This window comes from Caenorhabditis remanei, chromosome V (genome assembly GCF_010183535.1).
Source record: "Caenorhabditis remanei strain PX506 chromosome V, whole genome shotgun sequence".
In the NCBI taxonomy this organism is placed as follows: Eukaryota; Metazoa; Nematoda; class Chromadorea; order Rhabditida; family Rhabditidae; genus Caenorhabditis; species Caenorhabditis remanei.
This window is the reverse complement of record NC_071332.1, coordinates 19,732,895-19,754,397: the sequence shown is the minus strand read 5'-3', so window position 1 is coordinate 19,754,397 and position 21,503 is coordinate 19,732,895. Positions and strand designations below refer to the sequence as shown.

General features: G+C 37.4%; 10 protein-coding genes across 10 annotated transcripts; 9 read left to right on the top strand and 1 right to left on the bottom strand.

Moving 5' to 3' along the window:
• Positions 1 to 23: 23 nt before the first annotated feature.
• Positions 24 to 1,240, top strand: GCK72_021392 (uncharacterized protein; the record flags this gene model as incomplete). The annotated part of the gene is made up of 2 exons (XM_003104598.2): positions 24 to 449; positions 1,028 to 1,240. 2 exons carry the CDS (start codon positions 24 to 26, stop codon positions 1,238 to 1,240), a joined length of 639 nt encoding a protein of 212 aa, XP_003104646.2.
• A 256-nt stretch (positions 1,241 to 1,496) lies between these two features.
• GCK72_021391 (uncharacterized protein) lies at positions 1,497 to 2,805 on the top strand (the record flags this gene model as incomplete). The annotated part of the gene is made up of 3 exons (XM_053734232.1): positions 1,497 to 1,579; positions 1,861 to 2,548; positions 2,596 to 2,805. The coding sequence occupies 3 exons, from the start codon at positions 1,497 to 1,499 to the stop codon at positions 2,803 to 2,805; spliced, it is 981 nt and encodes a 326-aa protein (XP_053583145.1).
• Positions 2,806 to 2,968: 163 nt separating this feature from the next.
• Positions 2,969 to 4,043, top strand: GCK72_021390 (uncharacterized protein; the record flags this gene model as incomplete). The annotated part of the gene is made up of 3 exons (XM_003104524.2): positions 2,969 to 3,051; positions 3,103 to 3,793; positions 3,840 to 4,043. 3 exons carry the CDS (start codon positions 2,969 to 2,971, stop codon positions 4,041 to 4,043), a joined length of 978 nt encoding a protein of 325 aa, XP_003104572.2.
• A 198-nt stretch (positions 4,044 to 4,241) lies between these two features.
• Positions 4,242 to 7,786, top strand: GCK72_021389 (uncharacterized protein; the record flags this gene model as incomplete). The annotated part of the gene is made up of 6 exons (XM_053734231.1): positions 4,242 to 4,321; positions 4,378 to 5,071; positions 5,130 to 5,380; positions 5,506 to 5,586; positions 6,176 to 6,857; positions 7,532 to 7,786. The coding sequence occupies 6 exons, from the start codon at positions 4,242 to 4,244 to the stop codon at positions 7,784 to 7,786; spliced, it is 2,043 nt and encodes a 680-aa protein (XP_053583144.1).
• Positions 7,787 to 8,139: 353 nt separating this feature from the next.
• Positions 8,140 to 10,504, top strand: GCK72_021388 (uncharacterized protein; the record flags this gene model as incomplete). The annotated part of the gene is made up of 3 exons (XM_053734230.1): positions 8,140 to 8,210; positions 8,818 to 9,481; positions 10,250 to 10,504. The coding sequence occupies 3 exons, from the start codon at positions 8,140 to 8,142 to the stop codon at positions 10,502 to 10,504; spliced, it is 990 nt and encodes a 329-aa protein (XP_053583143.1).
• A 153-nt stretch (positions 10,505 to 10,657) lies between these two features.
• GCK72_021387 (uncharacterized protein) lies at positions 10,658 to 11,747 on the top strand (the record flags this gene model as incomplete). Its single annotated transcript, XM_053734229.1, has 2 exons — positions 10,658 to 10,728; positions 11,042 to 11,747. The coding sequence occupies 2 exons, from the start codon at positions 10,658 to 10,660 to the stop codon at positions 11,745 to 11,747; spliced, it is 777 nt and encodes a 258-aa protein (XP_053583142.1).
• A 911-nt stretch (positions 11,748 to 12,658) lies between these two features.
• Positions 12,659 to 15,536, bottom strand: GCK72_021386 (uncharacterized protein; the record flags this gene model as incomplete). Its single annotated transcript, XM_053734228.1, has 3 exons — positions 12,659 to 12,910; positions 14,524 to 15,196; positions 15,454 to 15,536. The coding sequence occupies 3 exons, from the start codon at positions 15,534 to 15,536 to the stop codon at positions 12,659 to 12,661; spliced, it is 1,008 nt and encodes a 335-aa protein (XP_053583141.1).
• A 1,330-nt stretch (positions 15,537 to 16,866) lies between these two features.
• GCK72_021385 (uncharacterized protein) lies at positions 16,867 to 17,424 on the top strand (the record flags this gene model as incomplete). The annotated part of the gene is made up of 2 exons (XM_003104644.2): positions 16,867 to 17,148; positions 17,206 to 17,424. 2 exons carry the CDS (start codon positions 16,867 to 16,869, stop codon positions 17,422 to 17,424), a joined length of 501 nt encoding a protein of 166 aa, XP_003104692.2.
• A 315-nt stretch (positions 17,425 to 17,739) lies between these two features.
• GCK72_021384 (uncharacterized protein) lies at positions 17,740 to 18,787 on the top strand (the record flags this gene model as incomplete). The annotated part of the gene is made up of 3 exons (XM_053734227.1): positions 17,740 to 17,813; positions 18,056 to 18,479; positions 18,524 to 18,787. The coding sequence occupies 3 exons, from the start codon at positions 17,740 to 17,742 to the stop codon at positions 18,785 to 18,787; spliced, it is 762 nt and encodes a 253-aa protein (XP_053583140.1).
• Positions 18,788 to 19,425: 638 nt separating this feature from the next.
• On the top strand, positions 19,426 to 20,497 carry GCK72_021383 (uncharacterized protein; the record flags this gene model as incomplete). Its single annotated transcript, XM_053734226.1, has 3 exons — positions 19,426 to 19,499; positions 19,547 to 20,210; positions 20,255 to 20,497. The coding sequence occupies 3 exons, from the start codon at positions 19,426 to 19,428 to the stop codon at positions 20,495 to 20,497; spliced, it is 981 nt and encodes a 326-aa protein (XP_053583139.1).
• Positions 20,498 to 21,503: the final 1,006 nt, after the last annotated feature.

The window sequence follows — 21,503 nt, the reverse complement described above, 5'->3', positions numbered from 1 at the left end:
ATGTCTTCTGCGATGACTTCACAATGCTCCTCAAACATCAAAAATCAATATCCCAGGAATTGAACTTCATTGCTCTGAGCGATCCTGAAAAACGTACTGAATTTTGGGATACAATTCGGAAAGTGCTGGCAGACACTGAGGCGACGACCGGGACAAAACTTTTGCTTGAGAAAAGAAGTTTGACTCTCCGAAACGTGATGGCACCGGATGTTTTCTCTATTCTCAATTATTTCAATCCAAACTGCATAGAAGAGATTCAATTTAAAGGAGAATTTCGAGTAGCGCAACCACTCTATGGGATCGTCGATTTGCCTCATTGGAATCATTTGACGGATGTCACACTTCACGGTTTCGATATTGGGAATATTGCGCAAAATATATCTCATTTGGAATGGTTTTCCGCTGACGTTAGAGTGCTCACTGCTGAGGATGTGCTACAGATAAAAAATGTGAGTACAGTATCATAGTTTATGAATTCTAACATGTTGGTGCAGGCTAATGTGCTATATGTAGCAGAGTTGTTCGGAATCTTGATTCCGAATTCCGAATTTCCGGAATTCTTGGTTTTTTTGACATTCCGATTCCGGTTCCGGATTCCGGGAATAGAAAAATGTCCTTCCGTACAACTCTGATATGTAGCAGTGGTTGTTTTGACTGTTTTTAGTGGAAAATTACAATCTTTGACAGCGTATTCCGGTGTTGTCCGATAATTGTTAGTTTCTATGGGTTGGAGAGAGCAAAAAATAGCACACGATTTTTGTAGCTGACTGATTTTTGTAGGAGTACTGCCATAATAGTTACAGGTAATCAAAACCATTTTTCCCTGAAACGACATTTTGGAGCTTTTCACTTTGGGAACCTGTAACTTTCAAGGTAGTGTTCCTACAAAAAAATTTCCAACTACAAAAATGATCTGCTATTTTTGCTCTGTTTGGCTAATACAAAATTGAGGTTACCGGCCAATCAGATGACATTGAATTACCCTGTCAAAATTGGTAATTTTTCAGTTTCTACAACTTTTTTCCAGATGATGCTACGTTCTGGTCAGTTGAAAATGTGTAAGTTATATGGCTACTCAAACCAAAACGAGAGTTTTCAACAATCACTTGGCCCGATATTCACAGAGGAAGAATTTCAAGAAGGAATTCAGGAGCAAACGTGGAAATTCAATTCCTCAATACCAGGAAATGTTTTGGAAGTTAAATGTGTTGGACCAACAATTGTTTTTGAAATGACATAACATACTCATCACAAAATATGTTCAGTAAACGTTTAATCTTGCAATTTTCCTCATTTTTAAATATATCTAATTATTTCATCACGGTCTCACAACCATTTATTATTTTATAGTGTTTCCTTAGTGTTATAAATTTATAATGTTTATATTCTCTTTAACTTTTCAGAATGTTGTATCATGATTTCACAACCACTTATTACTTTAATACTATCACTTTTGTGATATAACCATAATCTTTTTAATTACTCTTTTATTCAGAATGTCACTGGAACCCATTACTCTCCTCACCCTGCCGGAGGTTGTCAAAGATCACTTGATGGAATATTTGAATTATATTGATATGTAAGTTTTCCTATTTTTTGAAAATTCAAGGTATACGAAGGTAGATGTTTTCAAATTCTTTCAATAAAATTGATAATAAACCACAAAAATTGATAGGAAAACTATCTAAAATGGTAGAAAAAAAAACAACGAAAACCGAAAAACCAATATGTTCGGAATGGCAAAACTGTTTTGCCGCTCGTTCTCAGCGACGGTTGGACCGACTAAAACCAATTCTTCCGATATGAAAAAACTTTAGAGTTCTCATTAATACACATTTAATGATTCTTATCTTCTTTCAGTGTCCGTCTTCGCAAAACTTGCCATGTCTTCCGGAACTATCTGATTGCAAAGTTACCCGATGCTACTATTCCTACTGTTGAAGTTGTACAAAAGGAGGAAAGCATGGTGCTTAGATGCAGAACAAAATATCTTAAAGATCTGCTAAAGATTGAGTATAAAAAAGTCAATGAGGGATGCTCCATTGAAGCGAACATCGAGCAAGGGGACACTCGAATTGTTAGAGCAAACGGACAAAATTATATGGATGTATTCTGTCAAGACTTCACGATGCTTCTCCAACACCAGAAATTAATTTCTGAGGAATTGGATTTCAGTGCACTGGCATATCCTGAAAATCGTTCAGAGTTTTGGAACACGATTCGGAGAGTGATGGAAAACACTGAGGCGGCTACCGGGAAGAGACTATTGCTCAAGAACAAAAAGTTGACTCTCCAAAATGTATCGGCACCGCATGTTTTCTCTATTTTCAATTATTTGGATCCAAACTGCTTGAAAAGGATCTTCTTGAATGGAGAGCATGGAGATGCAATTGACGGAATCGTCGAATTGCCTCATTGGGATAATTTGAAAACTGTCATAATTGGCCGTTTCTTTATGAGGAATATTCCACAGAATATAACTCATTTGCAAAATTTTTTCGCTTACGTTAAAGATTTTACCGCTGAGGATGTATTACAGATAAAAAAAGTGAGTATTTTGAATAAAAAACGATTTCTACATATTTTTCTTTTCAGATCATGCTACGTTCTGGTCAGTTGAAAAAATGTACCTTTCTTTTCAATTCAAACCAAGACGAGAGTTTTCAACAATCACTTGGCCCAATATTCGAAGAGGGAAAACATTGTTCAGAGACTAAGAAAACGTGGAAATTCGATTCTCCAATACCAGGAAAAGTTCTGAAAATTTCATTGTTCGGACCAGTAATTAGTTTTGAAATGAAATAAACAACTGATCACAAAATATGCCCAATAAACGTTTACTCCTGCGTTTTTATTCATTTCTGAATATTTTTAATTACTTTAGCACGGTTTCACAGCCACTGATTACTTTCATAATATCAATTTTGTGTTATAAATCTAATCTTCGTTATCTTATAAATTTTTCAGAATGTCATTGAAACCCTCTACTCTCCTAAACCTGCCGGATGTTGCGAAAGACCACTTGATGGAGTATTTGAATTATATCGATATGTAAGTTGTTTCAATTTCATTCAAAACTCAATGAATCTTATCTTTTTTCAGTGCCCGCCTTCGCAAAACTTGCCATGTCTTCCGTCAATATCTCACTGTGAAAGAGCCAGATGCAAATATTCCTTCTATTCAAGTTTTGCAAGACGAGAAAATCATGAAGCTCAGTTTTGAAGCAAGATTTCGTGAGCGTCTGGTAAAGATTGAATATAAGAAAGTCAACGACGGATGCTCGATTGAAGCGAACTTTCCGCAAGGGGACACTGTTGTCCGAGCAGACGGTCGAAATTATTTGGATGTGTTCTGTCAAGACTTCTCAATGCTCCTAACACACCAAAAATCAATTTCCCGTGAAGTGGATTTTATTGCTCTGAGAGCTCCTGGAAAACGGACAGAGTTTTGGGATACGATTCGGAGAGTGCTGGAAGACACTAGGGCGGCTACCGGGACGAAATCTTTGCTGAAGAAAAAAAGTTTGACTCTGCGAAACCTAATGGCGCCTGATGTTTTCTCTATTCTCCCTTATTTCGATCCAAACTGCATGGAAAATATCAACTTGACTGGAGAATATGAAGAAGCACAACCACTCAATGGGATCGTCGAATTGCCTCTTTGGAATCATTTGAAGAATGTCACACTTGACCATTTTTTTATTGGGAATATTCCACAAAATATAACTCATTTGGAAACGTTTACCGGTAACGTTAGAGAAATTACTGCTGAGGATGTGTTACAGATAAAAAATGTGAGTATTTTGAATGCAGAACAATTTCTTCAACTTTTTTTTTCAGATGATGCTACGTTCTGGTCAGTTGAAATGTTGTTACATTAGCAATTGGAACCAAGACGAGAGTTTTCAACAAACACTTGGCCCAATATTCGTAGAGGGAGAAGGACAAAAAACGTGGAAGTTCGATAGCCCAATACCAGGAAACGTTTTGAGAGTTACATGTAATGGAAGGCTCGTTTGTTTTAACAGGATTCTGGCAAGATAGGCTCATTTTTTGTGACATGATAAAAGATTTATTTTTTGATGAACATCATCATATTCCCAATAAACGTTTACTCCTGCGTTTTTATTGATTTTTAAATATTTTTTTTAATTTTAGCACGGTTTCACAGCCACTTATTATTTTCATATTGTTTCCTTAGTGTTATATATTTCATCTTTACTGTTTCTTTAATTTTCCAGAATGACATTGAAACCCACTCTTCTATCCCTGCCGGAGGTTGTCAAAGACCACTTAATGCAATATTTGAATTATATTGATATGTAAGTTATTTTTATTTATTTAAACTTTACAATTAGTGAATCTTATCTCCTTTCAGTGCCCGTCTCCGCAAAACTTGCCATCTCTTCCGTCGATATCTCCACCTGAAACTTCCAGATGCAAACATTCATTCCATTCACGTCTATCAAAACGAGAATAGTATGGAGCTCAACTTTAAAGCAGGACACAATGAGGATCTGCTAAAAATTGAATATAAGAAAGTCGACGAAGGATCTTCCATTGAAGCAAACTTCCAGCAAGGGGGCACACGAATTGTTCGAGCAGACGGACGAAATTATTTGGATGTCTTCTGCGATGACTTCACGATGCTTCTGAAACACCAAAAATTAATTTCCCATGAATTGGCCTTCATTGCTCTGGAAGCTCCTGAAAAGCGTACAGAATTTTGGGATATGATTCGGAAAGTGATAACGGACACTGAGGCGACGAGCGGGAAGAAATTACTGCTCAAGAAAAGAAGTGTCATTCTTCGAAATCTGATGGCACCCGACGTTTTCTCTATTCTCCCTTATTTCGACGCAAGTTGCCTACAAATGATAAATATCACTGGAGAAGAAGGAGTAATGACACCACTCGATGGGATCGTTGAATTGGAGCACTGGAATTGTTTGGAGGTGGCGACACTTAACAATTTCAGTATTGGGAACGTTCTGCAGAATATTACTCACTTGGTCATGTTCTCCGGTGGTGTCAGAGCAATTACTGCTCAGGATGTGCTTGTTTTGAAAAATGTGAGATTTAATAAGTTTTTTTTGCTTTTCATCTGAAGTTTCAATAATTTATTTCCAGAAAATCCTTCACTCCGACAATATGAACTTCTGGCTTCTGATCCACGAGAATTTTAACGAAGACCAAAGTCTCTACGAATTGCTAGGCCCCATATTTGTTTTAGATGAAGAAGGGCATGTGAAAAATTGGAATTTCCGAACCCAAGTGGAAGATATTGTGCTGGAAATTGAGGTTACCAGACAATTCATGTGTTTCGAAATGATGCCGGTTGGAAATGTTGTTGAAAATGCAGTTTTTATTGATTATGTGAAGTAATAAACTTGATTTAATTGTTTTTCTTGTTAAGGGTTATGTGTTTGTTGGTTTTACAGCCATTCATTACCTTTTTATCGTTGAGAATCTTGAATTTATGATTCAATTTGTTATTTTTTTACAGAATGAATTCAGAGTCACCATTGGTGAAGATGCCGGACGTTGCCAAGATGAATCTAGTGGAGTACTTGAATTATGTAGACATGTGAGTCGTGGATTTTTAGATTTTAGGGTTTTCACAAATATTTTGGTTTCTGAAGTCCCTGATTTTGGGATTTCTCAATTTTCCTGGCGTTCTTGCTACGGAGAATTTCAGATCGTTAAGATTTCTGAATCTCTGGATTCCTGAGTTCTCAAATTCCTAAATTCTGAAATTTCTGAAATTCCTAAATTCTGTAATTCCTGAATTCTAAAAGTCCTGAATTCTGTAATTTCTGATTTCTGAAATCCCAAAGTTTTCAGATTTCCAGAATTGTGATTTTTTGTCTCTAGAACCTTGTAATTCTGAATTCGCAAATTGTCAGGGTTTCAGATTTCACAATTTTCCAACTTAAAGATTCCCGGAGTTTCAACTTTCTGGGTTTTTAGATTTCAATTATTTCGGATAACTAGATTCTCGAATTTCTGAAATTCCTGATTACTCAACTTCTAGATTTCTGAAGCTGCAAATCCTTGAATTCCCAAGTTTTAGAATTCCAGAATCCCAGAAACCCTAAATTCCTATTTCACAGTTCCTGAATTCTAAAAATCGCGAAATTCCGTTTTCCCAGATTCTCAAAACCCCATTTTTCCAGCCTCCGCATCAAAAAGACCTGCCGCACCTTCCGCGACATGATCACCGACAAAAAGCCCATCACCTCCTTCTCCTCCATTCAAATCCATCAGAAATACTATCAGATCGAGTTCAATCTCAACTCAACCATCCCCGAAGACTCTGTAAAACTGAAATACACCGAAACCAAAACCGGGTGCTCAGTGAACGCCAAATACGACGACGTTGGTCACAGGAGGGTGCTGGAAGAGACAGATTACATCGACGCATTGTGTAAAGATCTCGCGAATTTTTTGAAGTACCAGAAAACCGTAACCCCGGAATTACACCTGCTAAATGATGCGCCAGAAAGAATCGAGCTATGGCGGAAAATTCAGAAGACACTCCACGAAACTAGCCAGGAAACCAAAACGAAACTACTTTTCAAAGCCAAATGCTGCAAAATCCGGAACCTAGAGGCCCCTGATATCCTCGCACTGCTCCCATACTTTGACTATAACATTCTAAGAAAAATTTCAATTACGCCTAAAGAATATCAAGTAAATCTCAATGAAATTATCGATTTACCTCAATGGAAGCATGCGACTAGTGCAGTTGTGGATCAAGTATGTATAGAAAACTTGGGCCAGAATATTCTTCACATGAATAACATCGCTGGGCATACTGTAAGACTCACCGAAGAAGATGTGGTAGTCTTGAAAAATGTGAGTTTCAACTAGGGCGTGACCTATATCATTAGGAAGCTGAGAAAACGCAAATTCCAAATATATATTCAGTTTTTGCCCTTGAGGTCTGGTATTCGAGAAAAACGAGGTCAAAGTTTGAAAAATGTCAAATACCAATTTTATATTATTCCTTGAATTTACATTTATCTTGTAGATCAAAACCAGGGCTACATTTTTGTAGTTGACAACTTTTTTATAGCTCCTCCCACTTTTGAGATATGCGCCTTTAAAAACAAGAGGGTGAGAGAGCGTGCGGAATGAGGAGTGTGTCTCGCTTCTTTGCGTCTCTCCCCCCTCTCCCACTGCTTGTGGCCTGTAAGCTACCATCTTCAAAGACGCACATCTCAAAAGTGGATGGTGCTAGAAAAAAGTTATCAACAGCAAAAATGTAGCCCTGGTTTTGATCTACCGGATAAATGTAAATTCAATAAATTATATATGGAATGAGGCATCGTGACGGGGTGTCAAAAAATTGGTATTTGATATTTTTTGAGCTTTAACCTTGTGTTTCTTGAACACTAGACCTCGATAGTAAAGACCAAATATATATTTGGAATCAGCGTTTTTTCAGCTTTCTAATGATAAAAATAACCTCATATAATTCCAATCTGATCCAGTCTTACTGTATATAACTCTCCATACTTCAATTCCAGACCTTCCTGCGCAACCCTCACTTCGATTACTGTCAGCTAAGCTTCAAGTATCCAGAAGATGGGGATGACATACTCACACCACTCGGACGGCCCTCTCTCCATGGCTGTTCTGGTAACCCGGATCAGAAAACTTGGTTCTTCAGGAGACGGGGAGAAACAGGATATGTGCTGTCTGTGGAGTACGATGGAATAATTTTGTTTTATGAGAAATTGAATGTGAAGGATGTGCCGAAAAAGGCGAAGGTTATGGAGTAGTTACATTGTTATAAGGAAATTTTAATTAAAAAAAATTATATTGATAATCTAAATTCCTGTATTAATAAACACTCAATACTTATAAAATTTTCCAATCTTTAAAATAAAATTCTTTAATTTTGCTCTGTCTGTCTGTCCAAATATCCAGATGTGTCATATCTTTTTTCCTAGGATTCTGAATCCTTAAATCAAAGAATTTATGTGTAGTTTGTAGTCTCCTCCTCCACTAAGAGACGCAGGGTGAGAAAATACATAAGACGGCGATAAAACGTGTTGACTCACCCTTGCGAAATTTTCCTTTTTTCCCATTTTTTTAAATGTATTTTCAGCGATTTTCTCATTTCCAGACCACCATGGCGACCCTACTAACCCTTCCCAACGCTGCTATGCAAAATATCTACGAGTATTGCGGTTATGTAGCGGTGTGAGTTCTTTTTTCAACAATTTTTTAATTTGATTAAATTTTAACCACCTTTTCCACCTAAAAACCATAAAATTCGAGATTTTTATGTTCAAAAATGTTCTTTTCTCTCAAATACTGAAATTTTTACCAATTTCAGCTTAAAAACGCTCTAAATCGACTAAAAATAAGTCGAAAATCTCCATATTGAAATGGAAGAGTTTTTGCGAAAGCTCGGCCACGGCCACGGCGTAGGCCATGCCGATTTACGGGACTGAAGGCTCTGAGCTCCTGAAAAAGTATATCTGGCGTGCCTTTGGCGCGTTTTTTCACTGCGAAAACCACCTTTTCCGCCTAAAAACCATAAAATTCGAGTTTTTTTCTTTCAAAAATTTGTTTTTTCGCTAAAAATTTGAACCGTAAATCGCCATGGCCTAGAAAACGCCGGGTCCGAACTTTTGGAAAAACTCTTCCATTTCGCAAAATTCAGATTTTTTGCTGATTTTCGGCGGATTTCAACCGTTTTTATGCCAGATTTGATGAACATAGATGGATTCTGGAGATTTTGAGGGTTTTGAGCTTTTGAAAAAGTAAAAATTTATTATTTAAATAAAAAATCAATATTTTACAGTCAATGCCTCCGTAAAACCTGCCGAACCCTCCGTCAATCCATCGCTCTCATTCAACCCAATTTATCGATCGATATGCTCCAAGTCACCCTGAACGCTGACTCCATAACCTGCTCTTTTGACAGCTCTCTTGAGTCTTTTTTGCTGAAATTTGACAGAAATAAAGTCAAAATGATTCATGAGAGTAGCGATGGCCGGGTGGTGAAGCAAGTCGATTTTGGGCCTATTTTAGGCCAAGAAACCAACTATTTCGATGCATTTTTTATGGATTTCAATGTCTTCTGGAGCCAACAAATTGGGATTCTGAAGTTTTTCCAGGTTGGATTATACAACTGCTCCTCTGAAATTAAGAATGCGTTCTGTGAGCGTCTGCCAAAAAGAATTCAAGCGATAAAAGTGAATTTGAGAGAGTTTGAAGCCCAAAATGTTCTCCAAACCCTTCCAATTTTCGACGAGGAGATTTTGAAGACATGGTGCGTCGTGGGAGCCTCCCAGAATCCAGAATTCTTGGAAATTGTGGACTTTGCTCAGTGGAGACGAGCGGATTGTGTGACTGTCGAGAATTTCTATGTGAATCGAGGATTCTTGGAAAATATTTCACATTTTAAGACGTTTGAAGGACGGGTGCAGAGGTTGACCATAGAAAATGTGGCGGCGCTGAGAAGAGTGAGTTGAAAAGTTAACTTGAACTGAAAATTTCTAAAATTTATGGTGAAAATTGATATTTTTATACTTTTTACATCGCAAAACCAATTTTTCCTTCAAAAAACCATCTATTTTTCGCTAAAAATTCGCCTAGCAAACGCCGTGGCCGAACTTTTGGAAAAACTCTTCCATTTCAAAAATTGAGATTTTTTGGCGATTTAGACTTCTGAGATTTCTAATTCCTGATTTCTTATGATTCTAGAATTCTTGAAATCTAGATACCTGGAGTTTCGAATGTCTGGATTTTTGAATTTTCAGATTTCTGAGTTTTTTGAATTCCTGAATTCTTGATTACCTGGATTCTCAGATTTCTGGGTTTCCAGGGTTCCAGGGGATTAGAAATCTGAAAATTTTAAAATATCGGAGTCTGGAAATCCGGGATTTCAGTTAATTATGGAATTTAAGAATCTAGGAATTCCAGAATCTTGAAACCCGCGTTTTCTGAAAATCAAAAACCTTGAATACCAGAAATCCTGAAATTCCAGAACCTATGAAACTAGAATTCCAGAAACAAAAAACAGAAAGGAATTTCTGAAATTCTGAAATTTAGAAACTTCAAAATCCAGAATATCAGGTATTTTCTAAAAATTCTAGTTTTCTAGATTTCTGGAATCCGGGATTACTGATTTCCTCAATTCCTAGATTCCTGAATTCCAAGATTCCGGAGCTCCTAGATTTCAAAATTTCTAGATTCTTGAATTCCTCGACCCCAGATTTCTAAAATTCCAGATCTTCCAACAATCCCAACGCTTCAAAACCTGTCAACTTCATTACGACAACCCGGAAAACGAGAATTTGTTTACCACGATTGCCGATCCAGACCTGTTTAATGACATCGACCCCAATGGACATCAAAGAAAACGCCTCTTCTACCGTCGTACCCCTTCTAAGATTCTTTCCATTTTATTCCAACTAAATCATGTGAAACTTGAAGTATTGAATTCATTTTCTGTTCCGAGTACCGCAATTATTAAAAATGATTAAATAAATTATAATTTTTTCCTGAAAATTCTGTGTTAAACTATGGTTTTCAGACCGATCACTATTGAAAAGACTAACTAAGACTTTTTTCATTTATATGCCCTTTAATCCTTTACCCTTTGAAAAACAAAAAAAAATTTCAGAAATCCCAAAAATATGATAGATTGGACAAGCTTACCAGATCAGGTCTTTGTGAGGCTATTGGAGAACTGTAATTTCGAAGCGATGTAAGTTTTTTAACAGAAAAATTGAGTCGGTCGGTCTGTCGGGCAAATCCGGATGTCCGCGTAGAGCGTCTTCTCAAAACAAACGTAGTTTTAGTCAATTTCAGTAGTTTTCAAACTAATTTTTACTTTTTTCAACAATTGAAACTCAATTTTTCACATTCCAAGAATTTAAGACAAATTTCTGAATTCTAAGATCGTGCGAGAATTCCAGACAGTCCAAATTTGTTTTTCTGGAATTTTCTATTCAGAGTGTGCTTTTTCAGAAAATTTCAGACAAGGCCCATAAATTTCAGCAAATTTTCGATTTTTCCAGATTGAACCTCCGAAAAGTGTGCACGCACTTCCGAAACTTGATCGATGACACCCCTCCTCCTCTGAAGACTTCCCTAGATTGGCTAGTGCTCAATGTCAATCCAGAATCCGTGAAAATCACATTGACCAATGTTGGATCCCTGTTTCATGAGCAATGTGCCATAGATTATTTGAAATCTGAAGAAGGATGCTTGGTGGCGTGGAAGGAACATTGGCAGTGGAGGACGAAGCCCGCCGGAGGAGAGCGTTGGATTACGGTAGCTCTGAGAGATTTGGAAATTTATATGAGACTATTGGGAAGATCCATTTTGCCACATCTTAGCATTCATTATTATTTTGTGCCAGAAGAAAATGAGTTCCAAGAAGGTTTTCATCGGATTCTGGAGACACACAGCCTCCGTGTGGAAGATCTAGACCTAAACATCTCTAACACTGAGCAACTCCTTCAAATCTTGCCTAACATGACTCCAGGAGTGCTCCGTCAAGTTACAGTAGCCAAACAGCAAATGACAGAGTTCCAAGTGGATCCTGTACTGGATATGGATAAGGTTATGGCGCTGGAGCAGGTCAGAAAACTCGAGGAGTTGAGGATAAGAGGATTCGAGGTGTCAAAGCCTATCAGGGAGTTCTACTACCCATCTAGAGTGGTTCTCCAGGTCAAGCAGGTGACGCTGAAGGATATTTGGGAGATGAGAAGGGTACAGTAACCCAATAGCTTAGATATGGGGCGTGATCTATATCATTGGAAAGCCAAAAAAACGCTGATTCCAAATATATATTCAGTTCTTGCCTTCAAGGCCTGGTATTCAAAAAAAACAAGGTGAAACTTCGGAAAAATGAGACAAATATGAATTTTTGACATCACGTCACGATTCCTCATTTTGAATTTACATTTATCTTGTAGATCAGAGCTAGGACTACATTTTTGTAGTTGACAACATTTTGATGGCTCCGCCCACTTTTGAGATATTCGTCTTTAAAAACAAGCTGGCGAGAAAGAGCGTGCGGAATGAGGAGTGCGCCCTCCCCCTATGCTACATTCTTTAAAGACGCATATCTCAAAAATGGGCGCAGCTAGAAAAAAGTTGTCAACTGTAAAAATGTAGCCCTGGCTTTGATCTACAAGAAAAATGCAAATTCAATAAATAATATAAGAAATGAGGCATTGTGACGGGGTGTCGGAAATGGTTTTTAAAAAAATTAATTTTTGAGTGTTAGAAAGTAATTCTTCAGAACTTTGAGCTTGTTTTTCTCGAATACCAGACCATATTTGGAATTAGCTTTTTCTCAGCTTTCTAATGATATAGGTCACGTCCCATAACTCCAAACTGACCATGACCTTCCATAGTTTTCAATTTTCAGGACTTCAATTGTCATCCCCATTTGACGCGTTTTGCGTTCGATTGTGATAAGATTTATAGCTACGAGGTGTCGTGGCTCCAAGAATTTGGCCCATTGTATGAAGACACCCCGGAGGAAGGCTACAACAGGCGCAGATGGTTTTTCAGGGGACCCATTGAGCTGGAATTCAGTCAAAATATGTTGATTTTTAGTAGAATTTTGACATCTACAGTGCCTAAAGATGCTATAATTATTGAATAAATTTATTGTTTTTTAATTACACAACTATTGCACCAACTGGAACCTCAACCCAATCGATATTCTCAAATTCAATGAAATCCGAGTAAACTTCAATGGAAAGTACCTTCTCCGAGTCGTCACTTCTGAAGAACCAACGTCTTCTGGATCTTCCAATGTAGTCGTGGTCGGTGAAGGAGTGGGCGCCAAGTGCGCGGAAGATGGAAGGAATATCGTCCATGAAGATGAAAGTGAGCTTGCAGGATTTGAAGTCTGGCGAGGAAAGGAAAGTCTGGAAATGAAATATACTTTTTCAGACGCTCAAAACCTTCAGAATTCTTCTAGAACTCTCAAAATCTCAAATGTTTATTAATTTTGATCTAAAAACCGTCTAAATCCCTCAAAAAAAGGCCGATTATTCTCGAAATAGAAGTGTTTGTTTTTTTACCATTTACGGGACGAATTGTTAGCGGAAAAAAGTGATCTTTGCGGTGAAAAAAGCTCCAATTTTTTGCTTTTCTGGCGGAAAAATTGGTTTTTGTGATGGAAAAGAGAAAACTTTAGATTTTTACCATAAATTTCTACATTTTTCAATAAATTTATACTTTCTAAAATCTCAAAACCATCAGAATGTTTCTAGAACTCTCAAAATTAAAAATTTACTTCAATTTTGGCCTAAAAACGCTCTAAATCCACCGAAAATAGGCTGAAAAATCTCAATTTTCAAAAAATGGAAGAGTTTTTCTAAAAGTTCGGCCACAGCGTTTTCTAGGCCATGTCAATGTACTGGTCTAATTTTGTATTAAAAAAATCACATTTGATTTTATTTTCAGGCGGAAAGGTGGTTTTCGCGGTGAAAAAACGCGCCCAAGGCACGCCAGTTTGAGTGAAAATTGTCAGAAACCCGAATTTTGACATAAAATAGTCATTTTTCAATAAATATTCCTAGAATTTTGAATTTCTGAGTTGCAGGACTAATAAAAAATCTTTACTAATAATATTCAACAGATCCGTTTGTGTATTTGTTTGTCGCCAGCCATAACTCCCTTCGTAGTGGGCCGATTTTTATGAAACCTGGATAGATGTATTGAAAATGTGTCTTAGTTGATGCCCGAACTTTTCGTTTTTCGAAAAAGTTGATTTTGACGTCTTCTGGAGACAATGACGATTTCCGCCGATCAGTGAAAATTTCAAAAAAAAAACTTTCAAGAATGGAAAAAAGAAGAGTTACCAAATTTCATTTTTTCTGTATTTTAAAATAGTTCGGGTAAAGGTAGATTCAGTAAAGGTAAAGTAAAAAACCTGTAAAAGAAAGAAGAACTGAGGAAGATTTTTTCTCTGTTACGTATCCTAAGATTCGGGATTTTCATTCGATCGTGTTAAAACTCATTGCTTTATCTTGCCATACTTAGAGGAGGGAGGCGGCATCGCCGCCGAACAGTAAGAAAAGTCAACAATTGATATCCGAAATGATTTCTCGCTTTTTGAGGAGGGAAAAACGAAGAGTGATTATGTTCCAGTTCTTCATTGAGATTATTTTGAAATAAGGAAAACATAAGAAGAAAGTTCAGATTGGTAAACTTAAAAACGTGTCATTCTAAATTCCTTTCCATCGAGATAGAAAAAGTCATTGAGAAATTTTTTAAAAAATAGTCAGGAAAGGATAGATGTTTCAAATGTTTCCTGTCGGAACGGACTGCTCAGTTAACAAAAACTACCAATAAGTGAAGAAAAGTTTTAAACGACCCAGAAGTAGAAAATAATTTTGGCCCGACTGTCTTAATCAATTAGGAAGCGCCGCAGGCGCTGTAAAACTGAGAAGGGTGGTGTAGGGAAGGAGGTTGAGCAGCCGTAGGCTGCGTCAACCGACTGGTATATACTATTCTAAATTTTTTCTCAACTCACCTTTTTCAAAAACTCCACCTCCTCCACTGTGACCGTCATAAAATTAGCCTTCGCCCTCAAAAATCTTGAAAATCTCTTCGGATTCCTCACATGAAACGAATAGATCTCCAAGTCCTCCACAGCCTTCCACTGCTCCAGATTTTCAATTTCAGTCAGATCCAGATCTAGATCCGTCCGTCTCGAATCGATAACTTCCAACTTTTTCAAAAACTTTGAAGAAATATATGGAAGCACTGACAAGACTTGAGATTCATTGTGGACTCGAAGACAGAGATGCGAGATTTTGATTTCAGATGGTTTCAGGGGATTCAGAATTTTCTTGAATCTATCGCAGAACCCAACGTCATCCTTATCATGAACCACAAACTTCATGTAGGCCGTCGGTGTCTTCTGATTCTTCAGATAATTGAGAAAAATCTGGAAATCCTGACAAAAAACTTCGATATAATTTTGATTCTTCAGAAATTTCGAGATTCGAGAGTATCTCTCCACTAGACAACCGTCTTTTCTTCTGATGTATTCCAGTTTCAGAGATTGGTCGGTGTTGTCAAAATAGATATCGAGAGATATTAAATCGGTTTCCATAGTGATGTAGATAGCGTTGGCATGGGGCTCTAACGTGGCGTCATCTATGAAATTTCGCAGGTCGTGACAGGTTTTTTGCATTGTTTGACTGAAAAAGGACACAAAAATTTAGAAACTTGAAATTTCGGATTTCTGAACACTTATAGTTTTGGAATCCTTGGAATCTAGATACCTGGAGTTTCAGATTTCTGAGTTTTATAAATTTTTTAATTCTTGGGAATCTGAATTCTCAGATTCCTAGTTTTCTGGTATTTGAAGGATTATTGGATTCTGAATCACTGGAGTTTTAAATTTTTAAATTTGTGGGTTTCTAAATTTTGGAAGTAATTAAGCGTGGTAACTCACTAGCTTTCATAATCACAGTACACCAAAATATTTCCCATCACGACGTCGGGCATATTCAGAAGCGAGAGCTTTTCAGATGACATGATTACTAGAAAATGTTGAATTTTAATATTGAAAATTTCAAAGCAAAGTAAAATCGAAAAAAAGAAGTTTTAGATAACAAACAATTTTCCAGCCCTCTCACAATGTCAACAAACTTTTTATCACCTTTCTGTTCTATTGACGTTTCATTCTCAACAATTTTTATTTAATATGTATATAGAAATGACGTCACTGGACCAATTTCCTGACGTTGTCCTACTCAAAATATTGGAAAAATTGGATTTTCTCGATGTGTGAGTACCATTTTCTAATTTCTTACTTTCTAAGGAAGGTAATAGGAGTTATGAGACGTGATTTATATCATTGGAAAGCTGAAAAAACGCTGATTCCAAATATCTATATTTAAATTTTGCCCTCGAGGCCTGGTAATTGAGAAAAACAAGATCAAAAGATTAACGAAATTTTTTTTGCAATTTTTAACATTCCGTCACGATGCCTTATTTCATATATTATTCATTGAATTAACATTTGTCTCGTAGATCAAAACTAGAGCTACATTTTTGTAGTTGACAACTTTTTAATAGCTCCACCCACTTTTGAGATATGCGCCTTTAAAATCTTTTCGCTTCTCTGCATCTCTTGTTCTTTCCCACTCCTTGTGGCCTGTAAGCTACCATCTTTAAAGGCGCATAACTCAAAAGTGGACGAAGCTAGAAAAAAGTTGTCAATTATAAAAATGTAGCCCTGGTTTCGATTTACAAGATAGATATAAATTCACAAAATAATTTGTTAAATGAAAAATTGAGACGGAATGTCAAAAATTGCAACAAAAAACATTTTTTCAACATTTTTCAGAAGGTTGACCTTGTTTTTCTCGAATTCCAGGGCTCGAGGACAAAAACTAAATATATATTTGGAATCAGCGTTTTTTCAGCTTTCCAATTCTCCAAAAACATTTCCCATTTTTCCAGATTATCCCTACGAAAAACGTGTCGGCACCTTTACAACTTTATCGACGACGTGTGCCCCGAAAAAAACTTGCAAGAAATCAAAATCACCACTTTTTCAAACGCAATCAAGCTGGAATTCGGGTTCTTTGGCTCTCAGAGGATTACTGTAGAGTATGACGACTTCCAGGGCACTTCTTGTCTTGTGAGATGGACGAAAATCCCCGGAAATCCAAAAATCAAAAAGGAAACGATTCTAAAAAACGCGGATTTCATGGGCGTGGCTTCTCGGGATCTTGAAATTCTCTTAAAACACCAAAAAATCAAGTTAACCTACTTAAAGATGTCCTTCCAATCTGAAAATGACGCTGAAAGTCTCGATTTTTTCTCCAGAATCTTAGAATCCCGGCCACGCCCACTTCAGATGGAGAGCCTCGACTTGGAAGTGACTCAGCAGAGTCAACTTCTCCTAATTTTGCCATATATCGATCCAGACGCCGTCAGTTATCTCAGAATTGAGAGATATGGGAGTAGAGATGTGGCACTGAAAAGTGACGACATGGTGAAGCTAGAAAATTGGAAAAAGATGGGAAATTCTATTCATATCGGGTTGAATAATGGAAATATTGGAGATTTTCTCAATTTTTCGGATATTTATGTCAAGTTTCCGATGATAACTGTGGAAGACTTGGTATTTTTGAAAGAGGTAGGTGTGGAGAGCGCGCGGAAGGTGCGCCAGATTGAAAAATATAAAAATTTCCAGACATTTCTCAATTCCTCCCACATGAATTGTGTCTATCTCCAAGTGGTCACCCCCTTTGACTTACCGGAGCTCTTGGAAGTTTTCGGACCGACTGAAAATGATATCAACTATATGGGAAGCCACCGGAAGAGATGGTTCTTCAAATGCTACAGTAAGCCGGAGGATATTTTATCGATTGATTTCAATCCGAGGTGTTTACAGTTTCAAAGAGAGAATTGATGTGATTATTTTGTGATTTTTTGATTCAATAAATTGGAAATATTTAATTTAGTTCAGTTTTGTCCACATATTCATTATAGACTTATTATCAGAGCTGCGCGAAATTCCGTCCTCCAACATACAGTGGCATACATTTCTACATTTGTATAGAATTCGCTGAGCAAGCACTTAATTTTTTTGACGTATCATCATGTGTAGAGGCCAGCGGACTGTCCGGTGACAAACAAAAAAATAGTGTAAACGCCGATAAGAGAAAGGAAGAGAGAGGCAAACCAACACCCATCGATTTCCTCACCTTCCCTCTTATTCCTAAAAATGCCACCGTCTTTTCTGGAAACTCCTGATCTTCCAATGGAAATGATAATGAATAACTTGGGATATCCTTCAATGTGAGTTTTCACCGGTTTTTTTCACTTTACAATCCCCTAATTTTAAGTCAAGCCGTTCGCAAAACTTGTTGAGACCTCCGGAACTTTATTGACGACAATAAATTAGGAATCAATATAAAACAAATTAGCATTGATCAAATTTCCGATACAGCAGTCGGACTGGCGATCGATGTCCCTTTTTTTGACCCTCCAGAAACCATGTATATCGACTTAACTTATGAAAAACATGAAAACGGATGCAGAATTTTGGGTAAAACAAGTGACGGATACAAAGATAAAACTGTGGAAAACTTGATCTATCTGGATGCCGTTTTTCATGATTTCAAAGTTGCCCTAAACACTCAAAACTCACCATTCGAGTTAATCACTGTATCCCCAAGAACCTTTTTTGAAAAACTCGAGGAAAGTATGAAGTCTCAAAAACCAATAGCAACTGAACGTATGGAAATCTACGAGGAATCTCTGGAACACGCCCGTCAAATCATACAGAATGCGGACCCAAAGCATCTCAAATCAATCGGCATCTGTCGGCCGGAGTCCATGATCTTTATTCGTGAGGATGTGAAATTTGAATCGTCGAAAAACATTCAGAACTTCTCTCATTTTGCTACTGCTTCCATTCAGTTAGAGAATCTAAACGTGGAGACAATTCGAGCGATAAAAAGGGTTTGTCTGTTCGTCCAGATGTCCATCTACATAAACATTTTCAGAACTATCTTCAATTCCATGAGTACGATAAGCACTTGTACGTGTCCAATAATGTCGTCGAGAACATGTTCATAGACGCTTTTGGGACAACTTTCAAACCGGATGAAGAGTGGGACGAAAATGGTGAAGAGTTGGACCTAAATTGGTTTTTCAGTGTTCCTGAAAACGAAGAAAAAGTCCTTACCGTGTTGAAAAGACACGATAGTTTTGAGTTCAGCTTTATTAAAAAATGTTCTGTTCCAGAAGGTTATGTGATTCGTGATTGAAATTGATTCTAATAAATAATTCTATCCGGGTTTCGCGTTCAATTCTTGGTCATCTGGGCGAATATGCATTAACTAGGGAAGGTTTGCAGTTAGAAGATGAAGCAGTGAACGTTTGGAATTGAGAATTTTCAGAGAGAAGTTCAGAGATATGTACCTCTTTCAAAAATAAAACATCGTTAAACTTGACCAATCGGTAATTTATAATTACTTCCTCCAAATTTGTGAGTCTTGCCAAAGGGATGTCAGTGATAGAATTGCCAACTTGAAGTTTTTTCAGGCTATTCATGTTTTCTAGTTGAGATTCATCCAAGTTAGTACCAATTACAGTCAAAAAGGTCAGATGTGTTGAGTCGACGAGATTCAGAAAATCATAAACCTGAAATTTGGCTGACACGTGCAAAGTGAGATCTTCCACTTTTACGGGCAAAGTACACCGCAGCATTTCCAGAATGTTCTCGTTACGGCATACGTTTTTACATTTGCTGAGCAAGCACTTAATTTTTTACTTATCATCATGTGTAGAGGCCAGCGGACTGTCCGGTGACAAACAAAAAAAATAGTGTAAACGCCGATAAGAAAAAGGAAGAGAGTCAAACCTACACCCATCGATTTCCTCACCTTCCCTCTCATTCCTAAAAATGTCACCGTCTTTTCTGGAAACTCCTGATCTTCCAATGGAAATGATAATGAATAACTTGGATTATATTGCAATGTAAGTTTTTATTCGATTTTGTCGCTTTACAATCTCCTAATTTTTAGTCAATCCGTTCGCAAAACCTGTTGGGACCTTCGGAACTTTATTGACGACAAGAAACCGGAAGCTTGCGTGAAAAGAATTAACATTTCTGAAAAGTCCGATACACTAGTCCGATTGGCTATCATTTTCCCTTCCTTAGGACCAAAAGGTGCATATATAAACGTAAGATATGAAAAACATGAATACGGATGCAGAATGTTGCGTGCTACAAGTGACGGCTTATACAAAACTAAAATTGTGGAAAACTTGAACTTTCTGGATGCCGTTCTTCATGATTTCAAAATTGCCATAAACACTCAAAAGTCACCATTCGAGATGATCACTGTAACTTCAAAGACGTTTTTTGAAAAATTCGAGGAAAATATGATGTCCCAAAAACCAATAGCAACTGAACGTATGGAAATCTACGTGAATTCTCTGGAACACGCCCGTCAAATTCTACAGCATGCGGACCCAACATATCTCAAATTAATCGACATCCATCCGCATGGATATACCAGCATTCATGAGACTATGAGGTTCAACATCAATTCGCATGAGGTCATAGTCATTAGAGAGAAATTGAAGTTTGAATCGTCGAAAAACAATCAGGATCTCTCTCATTTTTCTATTACTTCCATTCAGTTTGACAATATAGACGTGGAGACGTTGCGAACAATAAAAGAGGTTTGTCTATTCGTCCAGATGTCCATCTACATAAACATTTTCAGAACTTTCTTCAATTCCATGAGTACGATAAGTACTTGTTCGTCATCAATGTTGTACGAGAGAACTTGTTCATTGACGCTTTTGGAGCAGCGTTCGAGTCGCCTGAAGAGAAAGGGGAAAATTGGTTTTTCAATGTTCCTGGCAATAAAGAAAGAGTCCTTAAGGTGTATAACAAATATATATTGTTTGAGTTCTTCTTCATTGAAAAATGTGAGGTTCCAGAAGGTTATGTGATTCGTGATTGAAATTAATTGTAATAAAGACTTTTATCCGGATTTCGTGTTGAAAGTGGAGACGGAGAATAGAAAAATTACTATGCGATGTAAATGTTATTTCTATTTATTAAACGAAAAGAAGAAGACGTGAATAAAATCATAAATCTTTATCATAAATTACTGGTTACTCTAAGACTTTCGACTTATCAATTTACGAAAAGCTGAGCCATCTTGCTCCCAGCAGTACGGTAGTACCAGTGATACTCATCAGCCGTCAGAGGGGACAGTGATTGGGAACTTCAGTCAAGCTTCAAGAAGTATGACACATCACCGTATCATTGTTTCCTGTTTTGATATTTTGAAATCTATAATCTCTACGGCCCATAAGCCCCGCCCTCTCCTAGTTGGAATACTCTATGACACATCATCTATTCATTGTTTATTCCACCCATAAGCCCCGCCCTCCCGCGCTCATGTTTTCCTAGATCTATCTCTCTGCGTCTAATCATTCAGATCTCTCGAATGTCCCATTGCCCACCATCAATTTCGAATCCATAACCACACGAACCCATCACTCTATTCCCCACTTTCTCTCTCTGCGTCTAACTCTTCACTTTGAAAAAGCAACACAACAAGCATTCGAACACATGTCCTTCATGCGGTGTCTATGTTTCCAGTGGTACTCATTGTCCTTGGCTATCACGTTCCGCTTCTCACCTTTTTTATACCAATTTTAGTGATAACTGACCCTTAGTAACCTGCAAACCTGAAAAGTTAGCCAGAAATTTGTTCCCGAAATTTCTGAGGAATCTGAGTGCCACGTCATGCATACAATGATCAAGATATCTCTGCGTCTTCACGCTCCATGTCTCTCACCCAACAGTTTCACGCTGTCCATATCGCTATCCATATCGCTATCCCTAACGCTATCCCTGTCGCTATCCCTAACGCTATCCCTGTCGCTATCCTTGCTGCTTCTCTTCTCCTACTCAAATTCGAAAAAGACCCCAATTGACACCCCACAACCTACCAAAAG